The 18,353-nt window shown below is 49.2% G+C and overlaps 1 protein-coding gene across 1 annotated transcript in view; it reads left to right on the top strand.

Moving 5' to 3' along the window:
- abca3b (ATP-binding cassette, sub-family A (ABC1), member 3b) overlaps positions 1-18,353 on the top strand; it is a 112,134-nt gene that overhangs the window by 71,233 nt on the left and 22,548 nt on the right. The window contains exons 19-21 of the mRNA XM_072269589.1: positions 19-292; positions 2,067-2,271; positions 13,695-13,914. Coding sequence (XP_072125690.1) covers positions 19-292; positions 2,067-2,271; positions 13,695-13,914 — 699 coding nt within the window. The remainder of the gene's footprint in view (positions 1-18; positions 293-2,066; positions 2,272-13,694; positions 13,915-18,353) is intronic.

The raw sequence follows: 18,353 nt of genomic DNA, 5'->3' as shown, positions 1-18,353 counted from the left end.
TGGCAACATTTCTTTCAGGTGATCTTATAAACTATCTGCTCAGTGATTCTGTGAAGAAAGGATCAACGCTTAACGCAGACATTTTAGTGAGCGCTTCTTTCCAAAGCACCAGATCAGGTGTTCGGATTGAAGCTTTGTTTAATAACCTGGCCTTCCACACTCCTGGAACCTCTCTGATGCTGGTGGACAATGCCCTGTTCAAGATGCTGGCGGGGCCAGAAGCATCGATCAGCACCACCAACTACCCCCAGCCCCGCAACGTTACAGAGGAGGCCTTGGACCAGCTGAATGAGTGTGTATTGGCAATTATTTTATTTTCAATTTATTTATTTAGAGATACAAAATGGAAACGGCCCTTCCAGCACTTTGAGCTGTCCCCTCAGCAGCCCACCAATTTAACCTTTGCCTAATCGCAGGACAATGTACAATGACCAATTAACCAACTATCCGGTACGTCTTTGGACTGTGAGAGGAAACCAGAGCACCTGGAGGAAATTCTCACACACACACACACACAAACACACAAACACACAAACACACACACACACAAACACACACACACACACACACACACACACACACACACACACACACACACACACACACACACACACAAACACACACACACACGGAATGTGCAGATGTTCTTACAGAGGATGCCACGTTGCCTCATCAGTCTGGCAGATACATTCAGAACATTTGATAGGCACATGGATGATAGAAAAATAGAGGGCTATGTAGGAGGGAAGGGTTGATTGATCTTGGACTAGGGTAAAAGGTTTGTACTGTTCTATGTTGTAACTATTCTCACAGCAACATAGAGGTGGGTGTCGAACAGTCACAGCAGCCTAGTCTCAGTTTGTAAATGCTCCATTCTACAAAAGAGTACAGTCTCCATATTGGGTTTATCTGCTACCTCCTCCTCGTCACTTCATCTGTCTCTGTCCTGGTCTCTGTGTTTCCTCTCCACATCTAAATATGAATCAAAGGATATAAAGATTAGTTTTATTTGTCACACCTTTATTAGAACATATAGTGAAATGCATTGTTTACATCACATTAAATCAGCAAGACTGTGCTGGGGCAGCCCAGAGTGTCGCCATGTTTCCAGAGCCAACGAAGCATGCCCACAACTTGCTAACTTTAACCTCCATGTCTTTGGACTGTGGGAGGAAACCAGAGCACCTGGAGGAAACCCACGCAGTCAGGGGGAGGACGTACAAACTCCTAACAGATAGCAGCAGGATTTGAACCCTGAACAGCGATCTCTCACACTGTGAGGCGTTACACCAACGATCTCTCACACTGTAAAACATTACGCCAACGATCTTTCACACTGTGAGGCATTACGCCAGCGATCTCTCACACTGTAAAACATTACGCCAACGATCTTTCACACTGTGAGGCGTTACGCCAGCGATCTCTCACACTGTGAGGCGTTACGCCAGTGTGCCAGCCTATTATTATATCATTAGAGATGTTTGAGATCTGGTACCTGAGCCTATCAGCTGTGGAACAGCTGTCATTACAGCCTCCCAAATCAAAAATGACATGTTTATTCCCACTCCCAGTTTCCTGACCAGTAACTAATGCTGAGTACAGTAGGATTAGGATATCACTTCCACTAGAAACCTCTGGCATTCCTTGTCCATTGGGGAGTGTAGCTCTTCAACAACCATTGTTCCGAAGGGACGTCTCTCCCAGACCTGAGTCGGCCCCTGGTTGGTCTATCAATGCCAATCTGGGAGCGGTATTCCCTTCAAAGGCTGGATACAGGGATCTTGGTGAGTTCGGGTGTCCGAGGGTAATTGAGGGGCTGGGATACTGGTCGTTGCAGCTGTGGGAGAGGACATGGAGGGGTAACTGAGCAGTGTAGTCAGGGCTGTGTTGGGGTTTCTGTCAGTCTGGGTGATGGGAGAATGCTGAGGGGGGGAGAAAGGACTGCTGGGGTGGGGGGTGTTACTGAGTGGTGTAGTCAGGGCTGGGACGGGGTTTCTGTCAGTCTGGGTGCTCAGATCCAATGGTGATTTATACTGACTCTTCACTCCCTGTTTGTCAATGAACAGGAATCAGACTGGCTTTGCTTTGTCCTTTAACCTGATGTATGGAATGGCTTTCCTAGCCAGCAGCTTCTCCCTCCTGCTGGTATTGGAGCGCAGCCTGAAATCCAAGCACATGCAATTGCTTAGTACCATCCACGTTTGCAGCTTCTGGCTCTCGGCTCTCCTCTGGGACCTCGTGAACTACCTTGTGCCCTGTTGTGCAATCCTGGTAAGGAACCAACTGCTGATGCTGGGGTCAATTATAAAAGATGAAATTACGACACATCTGGATAGCAGTAACAGGATCGGCCCGAGTCAGCATGGATTTACAAAGGGGAAATCGTGCTTGACTAATCTTCTGGAATTTTTTGAGGATGTAACTATGAAAATGGACAAGGGAGTGCCAGTGGATGTAGTGTACCTGGACTTTCAGAAAGCCTTTGATAAGGTCCCACATAGGAGATTAGTGAGCAAAATTAGGGCACATGGTATTGGGGGCAGAGTACTGACGTGGATTGAAAATTGGCTGGCTGACAGAAAACAAAGAGTAGCGATTAACGGGTCCCTTTCGGAATGGCAGGCGGTGACCAGTGGGGTACTGCAGGGTTCACTGCTGGGACCACAGCTGTTTACAATATATATTAATGATTTAGATGAGGGAATTAAAAGTAACATTAGCAAATTTGCCAATGACACAAAGCTGGGTGGCAGTGTGAAATGTGAGGAGGATGTTATGAGGATGCAGGGTGACTTGGACAGGCTGGGTGAGTGGGCAGATGCATGGCAGATGCAGTTTAATGTAGATAAATGTGAGGTTATCCACTTTGGTGGTAAGAACAGGAAGGCAGATTATTATCTAAATGGAGTCAAGTTAGGAAAAGGGGAAGCACAACGAGATCTAGGTGTTCTTGTACATCAGTCACTGAAAGCAAGCATGCAAGTACAGCAGGCAGTGAAGAAAGCTATTGGCATGCTGGCCTTCATAACAAGGGGAATTGAGTATAAGAGCAAAGAGGTCCTTCTGCAGCTGTACAGGGCCCTGGTGAGACCACACCTGGAGTACTGTGTGCAGTTCTGGTCTCCAAATTTGATGAAGGACATTCTTGCTATTGAGGGAGTGCAGCATAGGTTCACAAGGTTAATTCCCGGGATGGTGGGACTGTCATATGTCGAAAGATTGGAGCGACTGGGCTTGTATACTCTGGAATTTAGAAGGATGAGAGGGGATTTTATTGAAACATATAAGATTATTAAGGGATTGGACACACTGGAGGCAGGAAGCATGTTCCCGCTGATGGGTGAGTCCAGAACCAGAGGCCACAGTTTAAGAATAAGGGGTAAGCCATTTAGAACGGAGTTGAGGAAAAACTTTTTCACCCAGAGAGTGGTGGATACATGGAATGGTCTGCCCCAGAAGGCTGTGGAGGCCAAGTCTCTGGATGCTTTCAAGAAAGAGATGGATAGAGCTCTTAAAGATAGCGGAATCAAAGGTTATGGGGATAAGGCAGCAACTGGATACTGATTGTGGATGATCAGCCATGATCACAGTGAATGGCGGTGCTGGCTCGAAGGGCCGAATGGCCTACTCCTGCACCTATTGTCTATTGTCTATTATTGTATATTGATGATTTGAGAACTTCCACACCGATCAAAACAATCATTCGGAGAAGCTTCTGTACAGAGAATTCTTCCATCATGTAGGCAGACTGTCATCTGCCTCTTTGGGCGCAGTGATAAAGGTGAGAATGAGAGTTTATGAGAAGGATGATTACTTAGGGTCTGAAGTTGTTCTTTTAATACCAGAGGTGGTCAAGGCCCACGTCATGTTGACTCACTGCTCTCCCTCCCAGTTAGCTGTAAAGCCAGTAAGGACCCTCTCTATTCAGATCGAATGGTATGTTGCCTCCCAGGTGCCAGGGTCAGTAGTGTGTCAGATTGTGCCCACAGCATTTTGGAGGGGGAGAGAGAGTAGCCAGGTGTCTTGATACTTATTGGTACCAATGGCATGGGAAGGAAAAGCAAAGAGTTCCTAAAAAGAGAATTTAGAGAGCTGGGTAGAAAGCTGAGAAGCAGGACCTCCAGGGTAGTAATTTCTGGATCGCCGCCTGTGCCACGCACCTGTGAAGGTAGAAACAGGATGATTTGGCGAATTAATGTGTGACTGGGAAGCTGGTGCAGGGGGCAGGGCTTCAGATTCTTGGATCATTGGGATCTCTTCTGGGTGGAGGTATGACCTGTTCGAAAGTGACGGGTTGCATCTGAACTCGAGGGCAGGTTTGTTAGAGCTGTTGAGAGGGTTGAAACTAGTTTGACAGGGGTTTGGGAACCAGAGTAAAGGGACTCAGGATAGGATGGATGGTAAAAAAGTAAGTTTGTCCTGTTTGACAAATGGATGTTACTCTGGTAGGCAATCAGTGGCGAGCGGTGTGCCGCAGGGGCCGCTGCTGTTCACAATATACATTAATGATCTGGAAGACGGGACTGAGTGTAGGGTATCTAAGTTTGCTGATGATACTAAATTGAGTGGAAAAGCAAATTGTGCAGAAGATATGGAGAGTCTGCAGAGAGATATAGATAGGCTAAGTGAGTGGGCAAGGGTCTGGTAGATGGAGTACAATGTTGGTAAATGCGAGGTCATCCACTTTGGAAGGGAAAATGAAAGAGCAGATTATTATTTAAATGGTAAAAAATTACAGCATGCTGCTGTGCAGAGGGACTTGGGAGTGCCTGTGCATGAATCACAAAAGGTTGGTTTGCAGGTGCAGCAGGCTGTCAAGAAGGCAAATGGAACGTTAGCCTTCATTGCTAGAGGGATTGAATTTAAGAGCTGGGAGGTTATACAGGGTACTGGTGAGGCCACATCTGGAGTATTGTGTGCAGTTCTGGTCTCCTTACTTGAAGAAGGATATACTGGCTTTGGAGGCGGTGCAGAGGAGATTCACCAGGTTGATTCCAGAGATGCAACTGCAGGAAACATAAAGTTGTGGTGGTAGGGGATTTTAATTTTCCATACATTGACTGGGACTCCCATACTGTTACGGGTCTAGATGGTTTAGAGTTTGTAAAATGTGTTCAGGAAAGTTTTCTAAATCAGTATATAGAGGGACCAACTAGAGAGGATGCAATATTGGGTCTCCTGTTAGGTAACGAATTAGGGCAAGTGACAGAAGTCTGCGTAGGGGAGCACTTTGGTTCCAGTGATCATAACACCATTAGTTTCAATTTGATCATGGACAAGGATAGATCTGGTCCTAGGGTTGAGGTTCTGAACTGGAAGAAGGCCAAATTTGAAGAAATGAGAAAGGATCTAAAAAGCGTGGATTGGGACAGGTTGTTCTCTGGCAAAGATATGATTGGTAGGTGGGAAGCCTTCAAAGGGGAAATCTTGAGAGTGCAGAGTTTGTATGTTCCTGTCAGGATTAAAGGCAAATTGAATAGGAATAAGGAACCTTGGTTCTCAAGGGATATTGCAACTCTGATAAGAAGAGGGAGTTGTATGAAATGTATAGGAAACAGGGGGTAAATCAGGTGCTTGAGGAGTATAAGAAGTGCAAGAAAATACTTAAGAAAGAAATCAGGAGGGCTAAAAGAAGATATGAGGTTGCCTTGGTAGTCAAAGTGAAGGCTAATCCAAAGAGCTTTTACAAGTATATTAAGAGCAAAAAGATTGTAAGGGATAAAATTGGTCCTCTTGAAGATCAGAGTGGTCGGCTTTGTGCGGAACAAAAAGAAATGGGGGAGATCTTAAATAGGTTTTTTGCGTCTGTATTTACTAAGGAAGCTGGCATGAAATCTATGGAATTGAGTGAATCAAGTAGTGAGATCATGGAAACTGTACAGATTGAAAAGGAGGAGGTGTTTGCTGTCTTGAGGAAAATTAAAGTGGATAAATCCCCGGGTCCTGACAGAGTGTTCCCTCGGACCTTGAAGGAGACAAGTGTTGAAATTACAGGGGCCCTGGCAGAAATATTTAAAATGTCGCTGTCTACGGGTGAAGTGCCAGAGGATTGGAGAGTGGCTCATGTTGTTCCGTTGTTTAAAAAAGGATCGAAAAGTAATCTGGGAAATTATAGGCTTGTGAGTTTAATGTCAGTAGTAGGTAAGTTATTGGAGGGAGTACTAAGAGACAGAATCTACAAGCATTTGGATAGACAGGGGCTTATTAGGGAGAGTCAACATGGCTTTGTGCGTGGTAGGTCATGTTTGACCAATCTGTTGGAGTTTTTCGAGGAGGTTACCAGGAAAGTGGATGAAGGGAAGGCAGTGGATATTGTCTACATGGACTTCAGTAAGGCCTTTGACAAGGTCCCGCATGGGAGGTTAGTTGGGAAAATTCAATCGCTAGGTATACATGGAGAGGTGGTAAATTGGATTAGACATTGGCTCGATGGAAGAAACCAGAGAGTGGTGGTAGAGAATTGCTTCTCTGAGTGGAGGCCTGTGACTAGTGGTGTGCCACAGGGATCAGTGCTGGGTCCATTGTTATTTGTCATCTATATCAATGATCTGGATGATAATGTGGTAAATTGGATCAGCAAGTTTGCTGATGATACAAAGATTGGAGGTGTAGTAGACAGTGAGGAAGGTTTTCAGAGCCTGCAGAGGGACTTGGACCAGCTGGAAAAATGGGCTGAAAAATGGCAGATGGAGTTTAATACAGACAAGTGTGAGGTATTGCACGTTGGAAGGACATAGAAACATAGAAAATAGGTGCAGGAGTAGGCCATTCGGCCCTTTGAGCCTGCACCGCCATTTATTATGATCATGGCTGATCATCCAACTCAGAACCCTGCACCAGCCTTCCCTCCATACCCCCTGATCCCCGTAGCCACAAGGGCCATATCTAACTCTCTCTTAAATATAGCCAATGAACTGGCCTCAACTGTTTCCTGTGGCAGAGAATTCCACAGATTCACCACTCTCTGTGTGAATAAGGACAAACCAAGGTAGAACATACAGGGTTAATGGTAAGGCACTGAGGAGTGCAGTAGAACAGAGGGATCTGGGAATACAGATACAAAATTCCCTAAAAGTGTCGTCACAGGTAGATCGGGTCATAAAGAGAGCTTTTGGTACATTGGCCTTTATTAATCAAAGTATTGAGTATAAGAGCTGGAATGTTATGGTGAGGTTTTATAAGGCATTGGTGAGGCCGAATCTGGAGTATTGTGTTCAGTTTTGGTCACTAAGTTACAGGAAGGATATTAAAAGGTTGAAAGAGTGCAGAGAAGGTTTACAAGGATGTTGCCGGGACTTGAGAAACTCAGTTACAGAGAAAGGTTGAATAGGTTAGGACTTTATTCCCTGGAACGTAGAAGAATGAGGGGAGATTTGATAGAGGTATATAAAATTATGACGGGTATAGATAGAGTGAATGCAAGCAGGCTTTTTCCACTGAGGCAAGGGGAGAAAAAAGCCAGAGGACATGGGTTAAGGGTGAGGGGGGGAAAAGTTTGAAGGGAACATTAGGGGGGGCTTCTTCACACAGAGAGTGGTGGGAGTATGGAATGAGCTGCCAGACGAGGTGGTAAATGCGGGTTCTTTTTTAACATTTAAGAATAAATTGGACAGATACATGGATGGGAGGTGTATGGAGGGATATGGTCCGTGTGCAGGTCAGTGGGACTAGGCAGAAAATGGCTCGGCACAGCCAAGAAGGGCCAAAAGGCCTGTTTCTGTGCTGTAGTTTCTATGGTTCTATGGTTCTTTGAGGGGGTTAGACTATGAGGAGAGATTGAGTAGCCTGGGACTGCACTCGCTGGAATTCGGAAGAATGAGAGGAGATCTTATAGAAACATATAAAAGTATGACAGGGATAGATAAGATAGAGGCAGAAAAATTGCTTCCACTGGATTCGGGCTAGTAGATTTAGGATGGAGATGAGGGGGAACTGCTTTTCCCAGAGAGTGGTGGATCTGTGGAATTCTCTTCTCAATGAAGCAGTGGAGGCTACCTCAGTAAATATATTTAAGACAAGGTTGGATAGATTTTTTTCATAGTAGGGGAATTAAGGATTATGGGGAAAAGGCAGTTAGGTGGAGATGAGTCCATGGTCAGATCAGCCGTGATCTTATTGAATGGTGGGGCAGGCTCGACGGGCCAGATGGACGACTCCTGCTCCTATTTCTTATGTTCTTGTGTTCAAAGATAGCGTGCAGTCAGACTATCAGGAAGGGCAGGCAGATGATAGGGCGAAATTACAGCCGGCAGGGTGAGTATCAGTGTATTAGGGATGCAGATTCAAAAAGGGGAGCAAATACAGTACTGAAAGTGTTATATCTCCATGCAGGGAGTATAAGAAATAAGGTGGATGATCTTGTTGCACTTTTAAAGATAGTCAGGTATGACGTTGTGGCCATCACTGAGTCATGGCTGAAAGATGGTTGTAGTTGGGAGCTGAATGTCCAAGGTTACACGTTGTGTCGGAGGGATAGGAAGGTAGGCAGACGAGGAAGCATGGCCCTGCTGGTAAAGAATGGCATCAAATCAGTAGAAAGATGTGCCATAGGACTGAAAAATGTTGAATCCTTGTGAGTTGAGTTAAGAAACTGCAAGGGTAAAAGGATCCTGATGGCAGTTATATACAGGCCTCCTGACAGTAGCTGGGATGTGGATCAGATTACAACGGAAACAGAAGAGGCATGTCAAAAGGGCAATGCTATGATAGTCATGGGAGATTTCAACATGCAGGTCATTTGGGGAAAATCAGGTTGGAAATGAATCTCAAGAGACTGAGCTTGTTGAATGGCTACGAGATGGCTTTTTAGAGCAGTTTGTCGCTGAACTTACTAGGAGATCAGCTATACTGGAATGAGTGTTATGGAATGAACCGGAGGCGATTAGGGAGCTTAAAGTAAAAGAATCCGAAGGAGTCAGTGATCACAATATGACTGAGTTCAACTTGAAATTTGATAAGGAGAAAGTAAAATTTGACATAGCAGTATTTCAGCGGAGTAAAGGAAATTACAATTACAGTACAAATTGGTGTGAGAGAAGGGTTGGCCAAAGTGAACAGGGAGGAGATACTGTTAGGAATGACAGCAGATCAGCAATGCTGTGAGTTTCTTTGAAAAATGAGGAAGGTGCAGGATAGATGTATTCCAAAAATAAAGAAATACCCAAAGGCAAAACAGTATATCCATGTTGACAAGGAAAGTCAAAGCTAATGTAAAAGCAAAAGAGAGGGCATACAACAAAGCAGAAATTAGTGGTAAGGCAGAGGATTGGGAAGCTTTTAAGACCCTACAGAGAGCAACTGAAAGAATCATTAGGAGGGAAAAGATTAAATATGAAAGCAAGCTAGCGAACAATATCAAAGTGGATATTGGCCCGGAAGGGTCACAAAGGGTTTCGGCCTGAAACATCGACTGTACTTTTTTCCATAGATGCTGCCTGGCCTGCTGAGTTCCTCCAGCATTTTGTGTGTTGCTCGAAGTGGATAGTAAAAGCTTTTTCAAGTATGTAAAACATAAGAGATGAGAGTGGATATAGGACTGCTAGAAAATGATGGCGGAGAAGTCATAGTCATACTTTATTGATCCCGGGGGAAATTGGTTTTCGTTACAGTTGCACCATAAATAATAAGTAGCAATAGAAATAGTAATGGTAATATTACTATTAGTAAATAGTAATAGTCATAGAAATAATAGTAATAGAAAATAGTAATAAATAGTTAAATAGTAATATGTAAATTAGGCCAGTAAATTATGAAATGTCCAGGACCAGCCTACCGGCTCAGGGTGTCTGACCCTCCAAGGGAGGAGTTGTAAAGTTTGATGACCACAGGCAGGAATGACTTCCTGTTGCATCTCGGTGGAATGAGTCTCTGGCTGAATGTACTCCTGTGCCCAACCAGTACATTACGTAGTGGATGGGAGACATTGACCAAGATGGCATGCAACTTGGACAGCATCCTCTTTTCAGACACCACCGTCAGAGAGTCCAGTTCCATCCCCGCAACATCACTGGCCTTACGAATGAGTTTGTTGATTCTGTTGGTGTCTGCCACCCTCAACCTGCTGCGCCAGCACACAACAGCAAACATGATAGCACTAGCCACCACAGACTTGTAGAACATCCTCAGCATCGTCCGGCAGATGTTAAAGGACCTCAGTCTCCTCAGGAAATAGAGACGGCTCTGACCCTTCTTGTAGACAGCCTCAATGTTCTTAGACCAGTCCAGTTTATTGTCAATTCGTATCCCCAGGTATCTGTAATCCTCCACCATGTCCACACTGACCCCCTGGATGGAAACAGGGGTCACCGGTACCTTAGGTCTACCACCAGCTCCTTAGTCTTTTTCACATTAAGCTGCAGATAATTCTGCTCACACCATGTGACAAAGTTTCCTACCGTCGCCTTGTACTCAGCCTCATCTCCCTTGCTGATGCATCCAACTATGGCAGAGTCATCAGAAAACTTCTGAAGATGACAAGACTCTGTGCAGTAGTTGAAGTCTGAGGTGTAAGTGGTGAAGAGAAAGGGAGACAAGACAGTCCTCTGTGGAGCCCCAGTGCTGCTGATCACTCTGTCGGACACACAGTGTTGCAAGCACACGTACTGTGGTCTGCCAGTCAGGTAATCAAGAATCCATGATACCAGGGAAGCATCCACCTGCATCGCTGTCAGCTTCTCCCCCAGCAGAGCAGGGCGGATGGTGTTGAACGCACTGGAGAAGTCAAAAAACATGACCCTCACAGTGCTCGCTGGCTTGTTCAGGTGGGCATAGACACGGTTCAGCAGGTACACGATGGCATCCTCAACTCCTAGTTGGGGCTGGTAGGCGAACTGGAGGGGATCTAAGTGTGGCCTGACCATAGGCCAGAGCAGCTCCAGAACAAGTCCCTCCAGGGTCTTCATGATGTGGGAGGTCAATGCCACCGGTCTGTAGTCATTGAGGCCGCTGGGGTGCGGCATCTTCGGCACAGGGACGAGGCAGGACGTCTTCCACAGTATAGGAACCCTCCGGAGCCTCAGGCTCATGTTGAATACATGGTGAAGTACTCTGCATAATACAGTACTACAAATAATAATGGGAGACAAGGAGATGACAGATGAGCTAAATGAGTATTTTGCATCAGTCTTCACTGTGGAAGACGTTAGCAGTGTGTCAGATTTTGAAGGCTGTGAAAGAAAGGAAGTGAATGCAGTTACTACTACAAGGGAGGAGATGAAAGACCTAAAGGTACATAAGTCACCCGGACCAGATGAACTGCATCCAAAGGTTCTGAAAGAGGTAGCAATAGAGATTGTGGAGGCATTAGTAATGATCTTTCAAAAGTCATTGGACTCTGGCATGATGCCAGAGGACTGAAAAATTGTAAATGTCACTTCACTGTTTAAGAAAGGAAGAAGACAACAGAAAGGAAATTATAGACCAGTTAGCCTGACCTCAGTGGTTGGGAAGATGTTAGAGTCAATTGTTAAGGATGAGGTGATGGAGTACTTGGTGACACAGGACAAGATAGGACAAAGTCAGCATGGTTTCCTTCAGGGAAAATCTTGCCTGACGAACCTGTTGGAATACTTTGAGGAAATTACAAGGAGGATAGATAAAGGGGATGCAGTGAAGGTTGTATATTTGGACTTTCAGAAACCCTTTGACAAGGTGCCACACATAAGGCTGCTTACCAAGTTAAGATCACATGGTGTTACAGGAAAGTTACTGGCGTGCTTAGAGCATTGACTGATTGGTGGGAAGCAGTGAGTGGGAATGAAAGAATCTTTTTCCGTTGGCTGCCAGTGACTAGTGGTGTTCCGCAGGGGTCAGTGTTGGGACCGCTTCTTTTTATGCTGTATATCAATGATTTAGATGATGAAATAGATGGCTTCGTTACCAAGTTTGCAGATGATATGAAGATTGGTGGAGGGGCAGGTAGTGTTGAGGAAACAGGAAGGCTGCAGAAGGACTTAGACAGATTGGGAGAAAGTGGCAAATGAAATACAATGTTGGAAAATGCACGATCATGCACTTTGGTAGTAGAAATAAATGTAGAGATTATTTTCTAAATGGGGAGAAAATCCAAAAATCTGAGATGCAAAGGGATTTGGGAGTCCTTGTGCAAAACACCCTAAAGATTAACTTGCAGGTAGAGTTGATAGTGAGGAAGGCAAATTCTATGTTCACGTTCATTTCAAGAGGTTTGGGCTACGAGAGCAGGGATGTAATGCTGAGGCTTTATAAGGCACTGATGAGGCCTTACCTTGACCATTTTGAACAGTTTTGGGCCCCTCATCTAAGAAGAGATGTGCTGGCATTGGAGAGGGTTCAGAGGAGGTTGACGAGGATGATTCCATGAATGAAGGTGTTATCATACGAGGAACGTTGGATGTCTCTGGGTCTGTACTCACTGGAATTTAGAATGTTGAAAGGCCCAGACAGAGTAGATGTGGAAAGGATGTTTCCCATGGTGGGGGAGTCTAGGACAAGAGGGCACAGCCTCAGGATAGAGGGGTGTCCATTTAAAACAGAAATGCAAAGAAATTTCTTTCACCAAAGGGTTGTGAATTTGTGAAAGTTGTTACCACTGGCAGCTGTGGAGGCCAGGTCGTTGGGGGTATTTAAGGCAAAGATTGATAGGTTCTTGATTGGACACAGGGAGAAGACCAGGAAGTGGGGCTGAGGACAGGCAAATAGGATCAACCATGATTGAATGGCAGAGCGGACTCGATGGGCCAAATGGCCTAATTCTGTTCCTATGTCTAATGGCTTACTTGTGGTCTTATTTCAAACTGAATTCTAATTCTAATTCTAATATGAAAGAAATCATGCAAAAAAGGATTAGTGACTTCAGACAGAGGGGATTCAGACTAATGGACAAGCCCACAGGGAGGAGGGGTAATGGATGGGACAGAGAAGGCATCTATCATCCAACACGCCGTGAGTCCCAATAATATGACCAGATGTTTGGTTATCCCATTGGAGTAAATAACTTGGAAGTTGGTGAGACCTAATTTGGAGAATTATGTACACTTCAGCAACCTACAGGAAAGATATCAATAACATCGAGAGAGCTCAAGGAAGATTTACAAGGATGTTGCTGGGACTAGGGGACCTGAGCTGTAGGGAGAGGTTAAATGGGTTTGGACTTCATTCCCTGGAGTGTTGGAGAACGAAGGAGATTTGATAGAGGTTTACAAAACTATGAGGGGTATAGACAGGGTAAAGGTAAACAGGCTTTTTGGCTGAGACTAGAACTGCAGGTCATAAGTTAAGGGTGAAAGACGAAATATTTAAGGGGAACATGGGTCGGGGACCACTCGGAACGAGCTGGCAGTGAAAGTGATGGATGTGGGTTTGATTTCAACATTAAAGAGGAATCTGGATAGGTACGTGAATGGGAGGTGTATGAAGGGCTATGGTCCGGGTGTGGGTCAATGGGAGTAGGCAAAATGAAGGTTTGGCATGGGCTAGATGGGCCAAAGGGCCTGATCAGTGCTGAAGTGTTCTGTGACTGTCCTGCTGCTCGGACTCTGTATCCCTGGGATGTGGGAATATCATGAGGAACAGGGACGGTTACGATGGCCCTGATCCCTGCAGTGAGACTGCTGTGGGTGGGGGTGAGTGGGGCTGTGGCACAGGTACTGACTACACAGGCTGACTGTGCAAAAGGGGGCTCTGAGACGAGGGACCTGTTTGTGATTGTTCCGCAGATGATGTTCCAGGTGGCAGGGCTGCAGCCGTTCACTTTCCAGGAGAAACTCGTTGACATTTTACTCCTGCTGGTGCTCCATGGCTGGTCCATCATCCCCCTCATGTACCTCACCCATTACCTCTTCACCGGCACAGCCACAGCGTACACAACGGTCACCATCGCCAACATCCTGTCCGGCACAGCCTCCTTTGTCGCTGTGACGATCATGGACATTCCAGGTCAGTGAGTGAGGTGCAGAGAGGGGGTGGGGGGAGTGGGTGTCTCTGCTTCCTGGCATTCCTCATCCGCTTCTCGTGTCTCGTGTTCAAACCCAGCTACTATCTCCATCATTGTCCCACCCCACATCACCATGTCCCATGCCTCCTGCAGCAGCTCATGTATTGTTCCACTCCCATCACCAATCTCCATCCCCCCACCCACACCGTTCCCATTCCCATTCCCATCTCCCCGTCCACACCATTCCCATCCCCATTCCCATCTCCCCCACCCACACCATCCCCATCTCCCACACCATCTCCATCACCCACACCGTCCCCATCCCCATCTCCCCCACCCACACCGTTCCCATTCCCATCTCCATCTCCCCGTCCACACCATTCCCAACCCCATCCCCATCTCCCACACCATTCCCATCCCCATCCCCATCTCCCCCACCCACACCATTCCCATCCCCATCCCCATCTCCATCTCCCACACCGTCCCCATCTCCATCTCCACCACCCACACCGTCCCCATCCCCATCTCCCCCACCCACACCGTCCCATCATAACCATCCACCCATCACCATTTCCCCCATCCCCGCACCATCCCTATCACCAACTCCCTGAGCCCAATCCTCACTGAATGAGTCAGATGGGAAAGTATTTGCAGTGGTTAGTGGCAGGCCACGTTGGTTCGTGACATCGGTGGTGTGGTGGATATTGAGGTGGGTTATCCAGGGTCTGCATCAGCTGGCGAAAGTGGGCCAAGGAATGGCCAGTGCAGTCTACCTTAGAGTGCAAGGTGACGTGTTTTGGGAAGTTAAACCGGGGTGTGTGTGTGTGTGTGTCTGTCTCTCTCTCTCTCTCTCTCTCTCTCTCTCTCTCTCTCTCTCTCTCTCTCTCTCACACAACACACAACACACACATTCACTCACTCACTCACTCACAAAACACACACACACACACACAGTATCCTGTGTGCAGGGCCCTGGGGAGATTTGCAGAATTGAGAGGGTACAGGTCATAGTTCCATTCAGGTGTTGACACAGGGTAGTCAGGAAGGTGTATGGCATGTTTCATTCTCAGAAGGCAAGCTGAGTACAGGAGCTGGAACATCATGTTCCAACTGTACAGGATGTTGGCGTGACTGCAATGGGAGTATTGTCTGCAATTCTGGTCACCCACCTGGGAAGGGTGTGATTAAGATGAATCCAAATCAGGTTTAACATCACTGGCACACACCTTGAAATTCCTTGTTTTGGGATAACAATACATTGGGATGCATAATATAAAAACCATGAATTACAGTAAGTTTATTTGAAAAAAGTAGTGAATAAAGAGAGCAAAACAAAATAGTGAGGTAGTGTCGATGGGTTCATGGACCATTTATAAATCTGATGAAGAAGCTATTCCTGAAACACAGTGTGTGTCTTGTCTTTAATGGTAATGAAGAGAAGAGGGAATGTCTTAGGTGATGAGGGTCCCTAATGATGGATGCCGCCATTTTGAGGGATTGCTTTTTGACGATGTCCGCGATACTGAGAGACTACTGCCCACGATGGAGCTTTCGATTCTCTGCAGTGACCCTCCGTACTAGACGGTGATGCAACCAGTTAGAAAGGTCTCCACTGTACATCTAGAGAGGGTACAGAAGTGATCCATGAGGATGTCAGTGGAACTGGGGGGCTTGAGTTCTAAGGAGAGACTGACTAGGTGTGAGCTTTGATCTCTGGGGTGAAAAAGGCTGGGGCTGAGGTCATAAAGATTAATGAGTATAGATGAGATAGGTTGCCAGTTTTCTCCCAGGGCACAAAGTTAAGGTGAGAGGGCAAAGATTGAAAGGGGACTTGAGGGCAAATCTGCCCAGAGGATGGTGGGGATGTAGAGCGAGCTGCCAGGGGAAGTGGTAGCACGGGGGCAGTCGTAACATTTAAAGGGACTTGGGCAGATACACGGGTTTAGAGGGATTCAGATCAGAATGAGACAAACATGATTAGCTCAGGTAGGCAACAGGTGGCAGGGACAAGTTGGGCTTTGATGGCAGTGAATGCCATTACTGCCCAGTCACTGCTCCCATTCTGTGTCCTAGATCAGCCCAGATGCTACTCCCTGTTCCGTATCCACCAGCCCGGTCACCTCACCCTCACCCCATCCCATGTCCACCAGCCCGGTCACCTCACCCCCTTCCCATCCCGTGTCCACCAGCCTGGTCACCTCTCCCTCACCCCGTCCCATGTCCACCAGCCTGGTCACCTCTCCCTCACCCCGTCCCGTGTCCACCAGCCCGGTCACCTCACCCCCTCCCCATCCCGTGTCCACCAACCCGGTCACCTCTCCCTCACCCCGTCCTGTGTCCACCAGCCCGGTCACCTCACCCCCTCCCCATCCCGTGTCCACCAGCCCGGTCACCTCTCCCTCACCCCGTCCTGTGTCCACCAGCCCGGTCACCTCACCCCCTCCCCATCCCGTGTCCACCAGCCCGGTCACCTCTCCCTCTCCCCGTCCCGTGTCCGCCAGCCCCGTCACCTCTCCCCCACCCTGTCCCGTGTCTGCCAGCCCTGTCACCTCTCCCTCTCCCTGTCCCGTGTCCGCCAGCCCGGTCACCTCTCCTTCACCCCGTCCCGTGTCCGCCAGCCCGGTCACCTCTCCTTCACCCCGTCCCGTGTCTGCCAGCCTGGTCACCTCTCCCTCACCCCGTCCCGTGTCCACCAGCCTGGTCACCTCTCCCTCTCCCTGTCCCGTGTCTGCCAGCCCCGTCACCTCTCCCTCTCCCTGTCCCGTGTCCACCAGCCCGGTCACCTCTCCCTCACCCCGTCCCGTGTCCACCAGCCCGGTCACCTCTCCCCCTCCCCATCCCGTGTCCACCAGCCCGGTCACCTCTCCCTCACCCTGTCCTGTGTCCACCAGCCCGGTCACCTCTCCCTCTCCGCATCCCGTGTCCACCAGCCCGGTCACCTCTCCCCCTCCCCATCCCGTGTCCACCAGCCCGGTCACCTCTCCCTCACCCCGTCCTGTGTCCACCGGCCCGGTCACCTCTCCCTCACCCTGTCCCGTGTCCACCAGCCCGGTCACCACTCCCTCACCCTGTCCCGTGTCCACCAGCCCGGTCACCTCTCCCTCTCCCGTGTCCACCAGCCCGGTCACCCCTCCCTCACCCCGTCCTGTGTCCACCAGCCCGGTCACCTCTCCCTCTCCCTGTCCCGTGTCCACCAGCCCGGTCACCTCTCCCTCACCCCGTCCCGTGTCCGCCAGCCCGGTCACCTCTCCCTCACCCCGTCCCGTGTCTGCCGGCCCGGTCACCGCTCCCTGTCCCGTGTCTGCCAGCCCGGTCACCGCTCCCTGTCCCGTGTCTGCCAGCCCGGTCACCGCTCCCCGTCCCGTGTCCGCCAGCCCGGTCACTGCTCCCCATCCCGTGTCCACCAGCCCGGTCACCTCTCCCTCACCCCGTCCCGTGTCCACCAGCCCGGTCACCTCTCCCCCTCCCCATCCCGTGTCCACCAGCCCGGTCACCTCTCCCTCACCCTGTCCTGTGTCCACCAGCCCGGTCACCTCTCCCTCTCCGCATCCCGTGTCCACCAGCCCGGTCACCTCTCCCCCTCCCCATCCCGTGTCCACCAGCCCGGTCACCTCTCCCTCACCCTGTCCCGTGTCCACCAGCCCGGTCACCACTCCCTCACCCTGTCCCGTGTCCACCAGCCCGGTCACCTCTCCCTCTCCCGTGTCCACCAGCCCGGTCACCCCTCCCTCACCCCGTCCTGTGTCCACCAGCCCGGTCACCTCTCCCTCTCCCTGTCCCGTGTCCACCAGCCCGGTCACCTCTCCCTCACCCCGTCCCGTGTCCGCCAGCCCGGTCACCTCTCCCTCACCCCGTCCCGTGTCTGCCGGCCCGGTCACCGCTCCCTGTCCCGTGTCTGCCAGCCCGGTCACCGCTCCCTGTCCCGTGTCTGCCAGCCCGGTCACCGCTCCCCGTCCCGTGTCCGCCAGCCCGGTCACCGCTCCCCATCCCGTGTCCACCAGCCCGGTCACCTCTCCCTCACCCCGTCCCGTGTCCACCAGCCCGGTCACCTCTCCCTCACCCCGTCCCGTGTCCACCAGCCCGGTCACCTCTCCCTCACCCCATCCCGTGTCCACCAGCCCGGTCACCTCACCCTCACCCCGTCCCGTGTCCACCAGCCGGTCACCTCTCCCTCTCCCCGTCCCGTGTCCACCAGCCAGTCACCTCTCCCTCTCCCCGTCCCGTGTCCGCCAGCCCGTTCACCGCTCCCCGTCCCGTGTCCGCCAGCCCGGTCACCGCTCCCCGTCCCGTGTCCGCCAGCCCAGTCACCGCTCCCTGTTCTGTGTCCCCCAGCTGAGTCACAAGATTGCCTTCGCACCATTTTCGTTGACTGTGGTTTCTTGCTGCCCATAGACACCAACCTGCTGAAAACTGCCCCCAGTGTTTTGTCGTGGGTCTGGGC

The sequence above is a fragment of the Mobula birostris genome, chromosome 9, assembly GCF_030028105.1.
Source record: "Mobula birostris isolate sMobBir1 chromosome 9, sMobBir1.hap1, whole genome shotgun sequence".
In the NCBI taxonomy this organism is placed as follows: Eukaryota; Metazoa; Chordata; class Chondrichthyes; order Myliobatiformes; family Myliobatidae; genus Mobula; species Mobula birostris.
The sequence above is the reverse complement of the archived record's forward strand: the minus strand, read 5'-3'. Positions and strand labels throughout refer to the sequence as shown.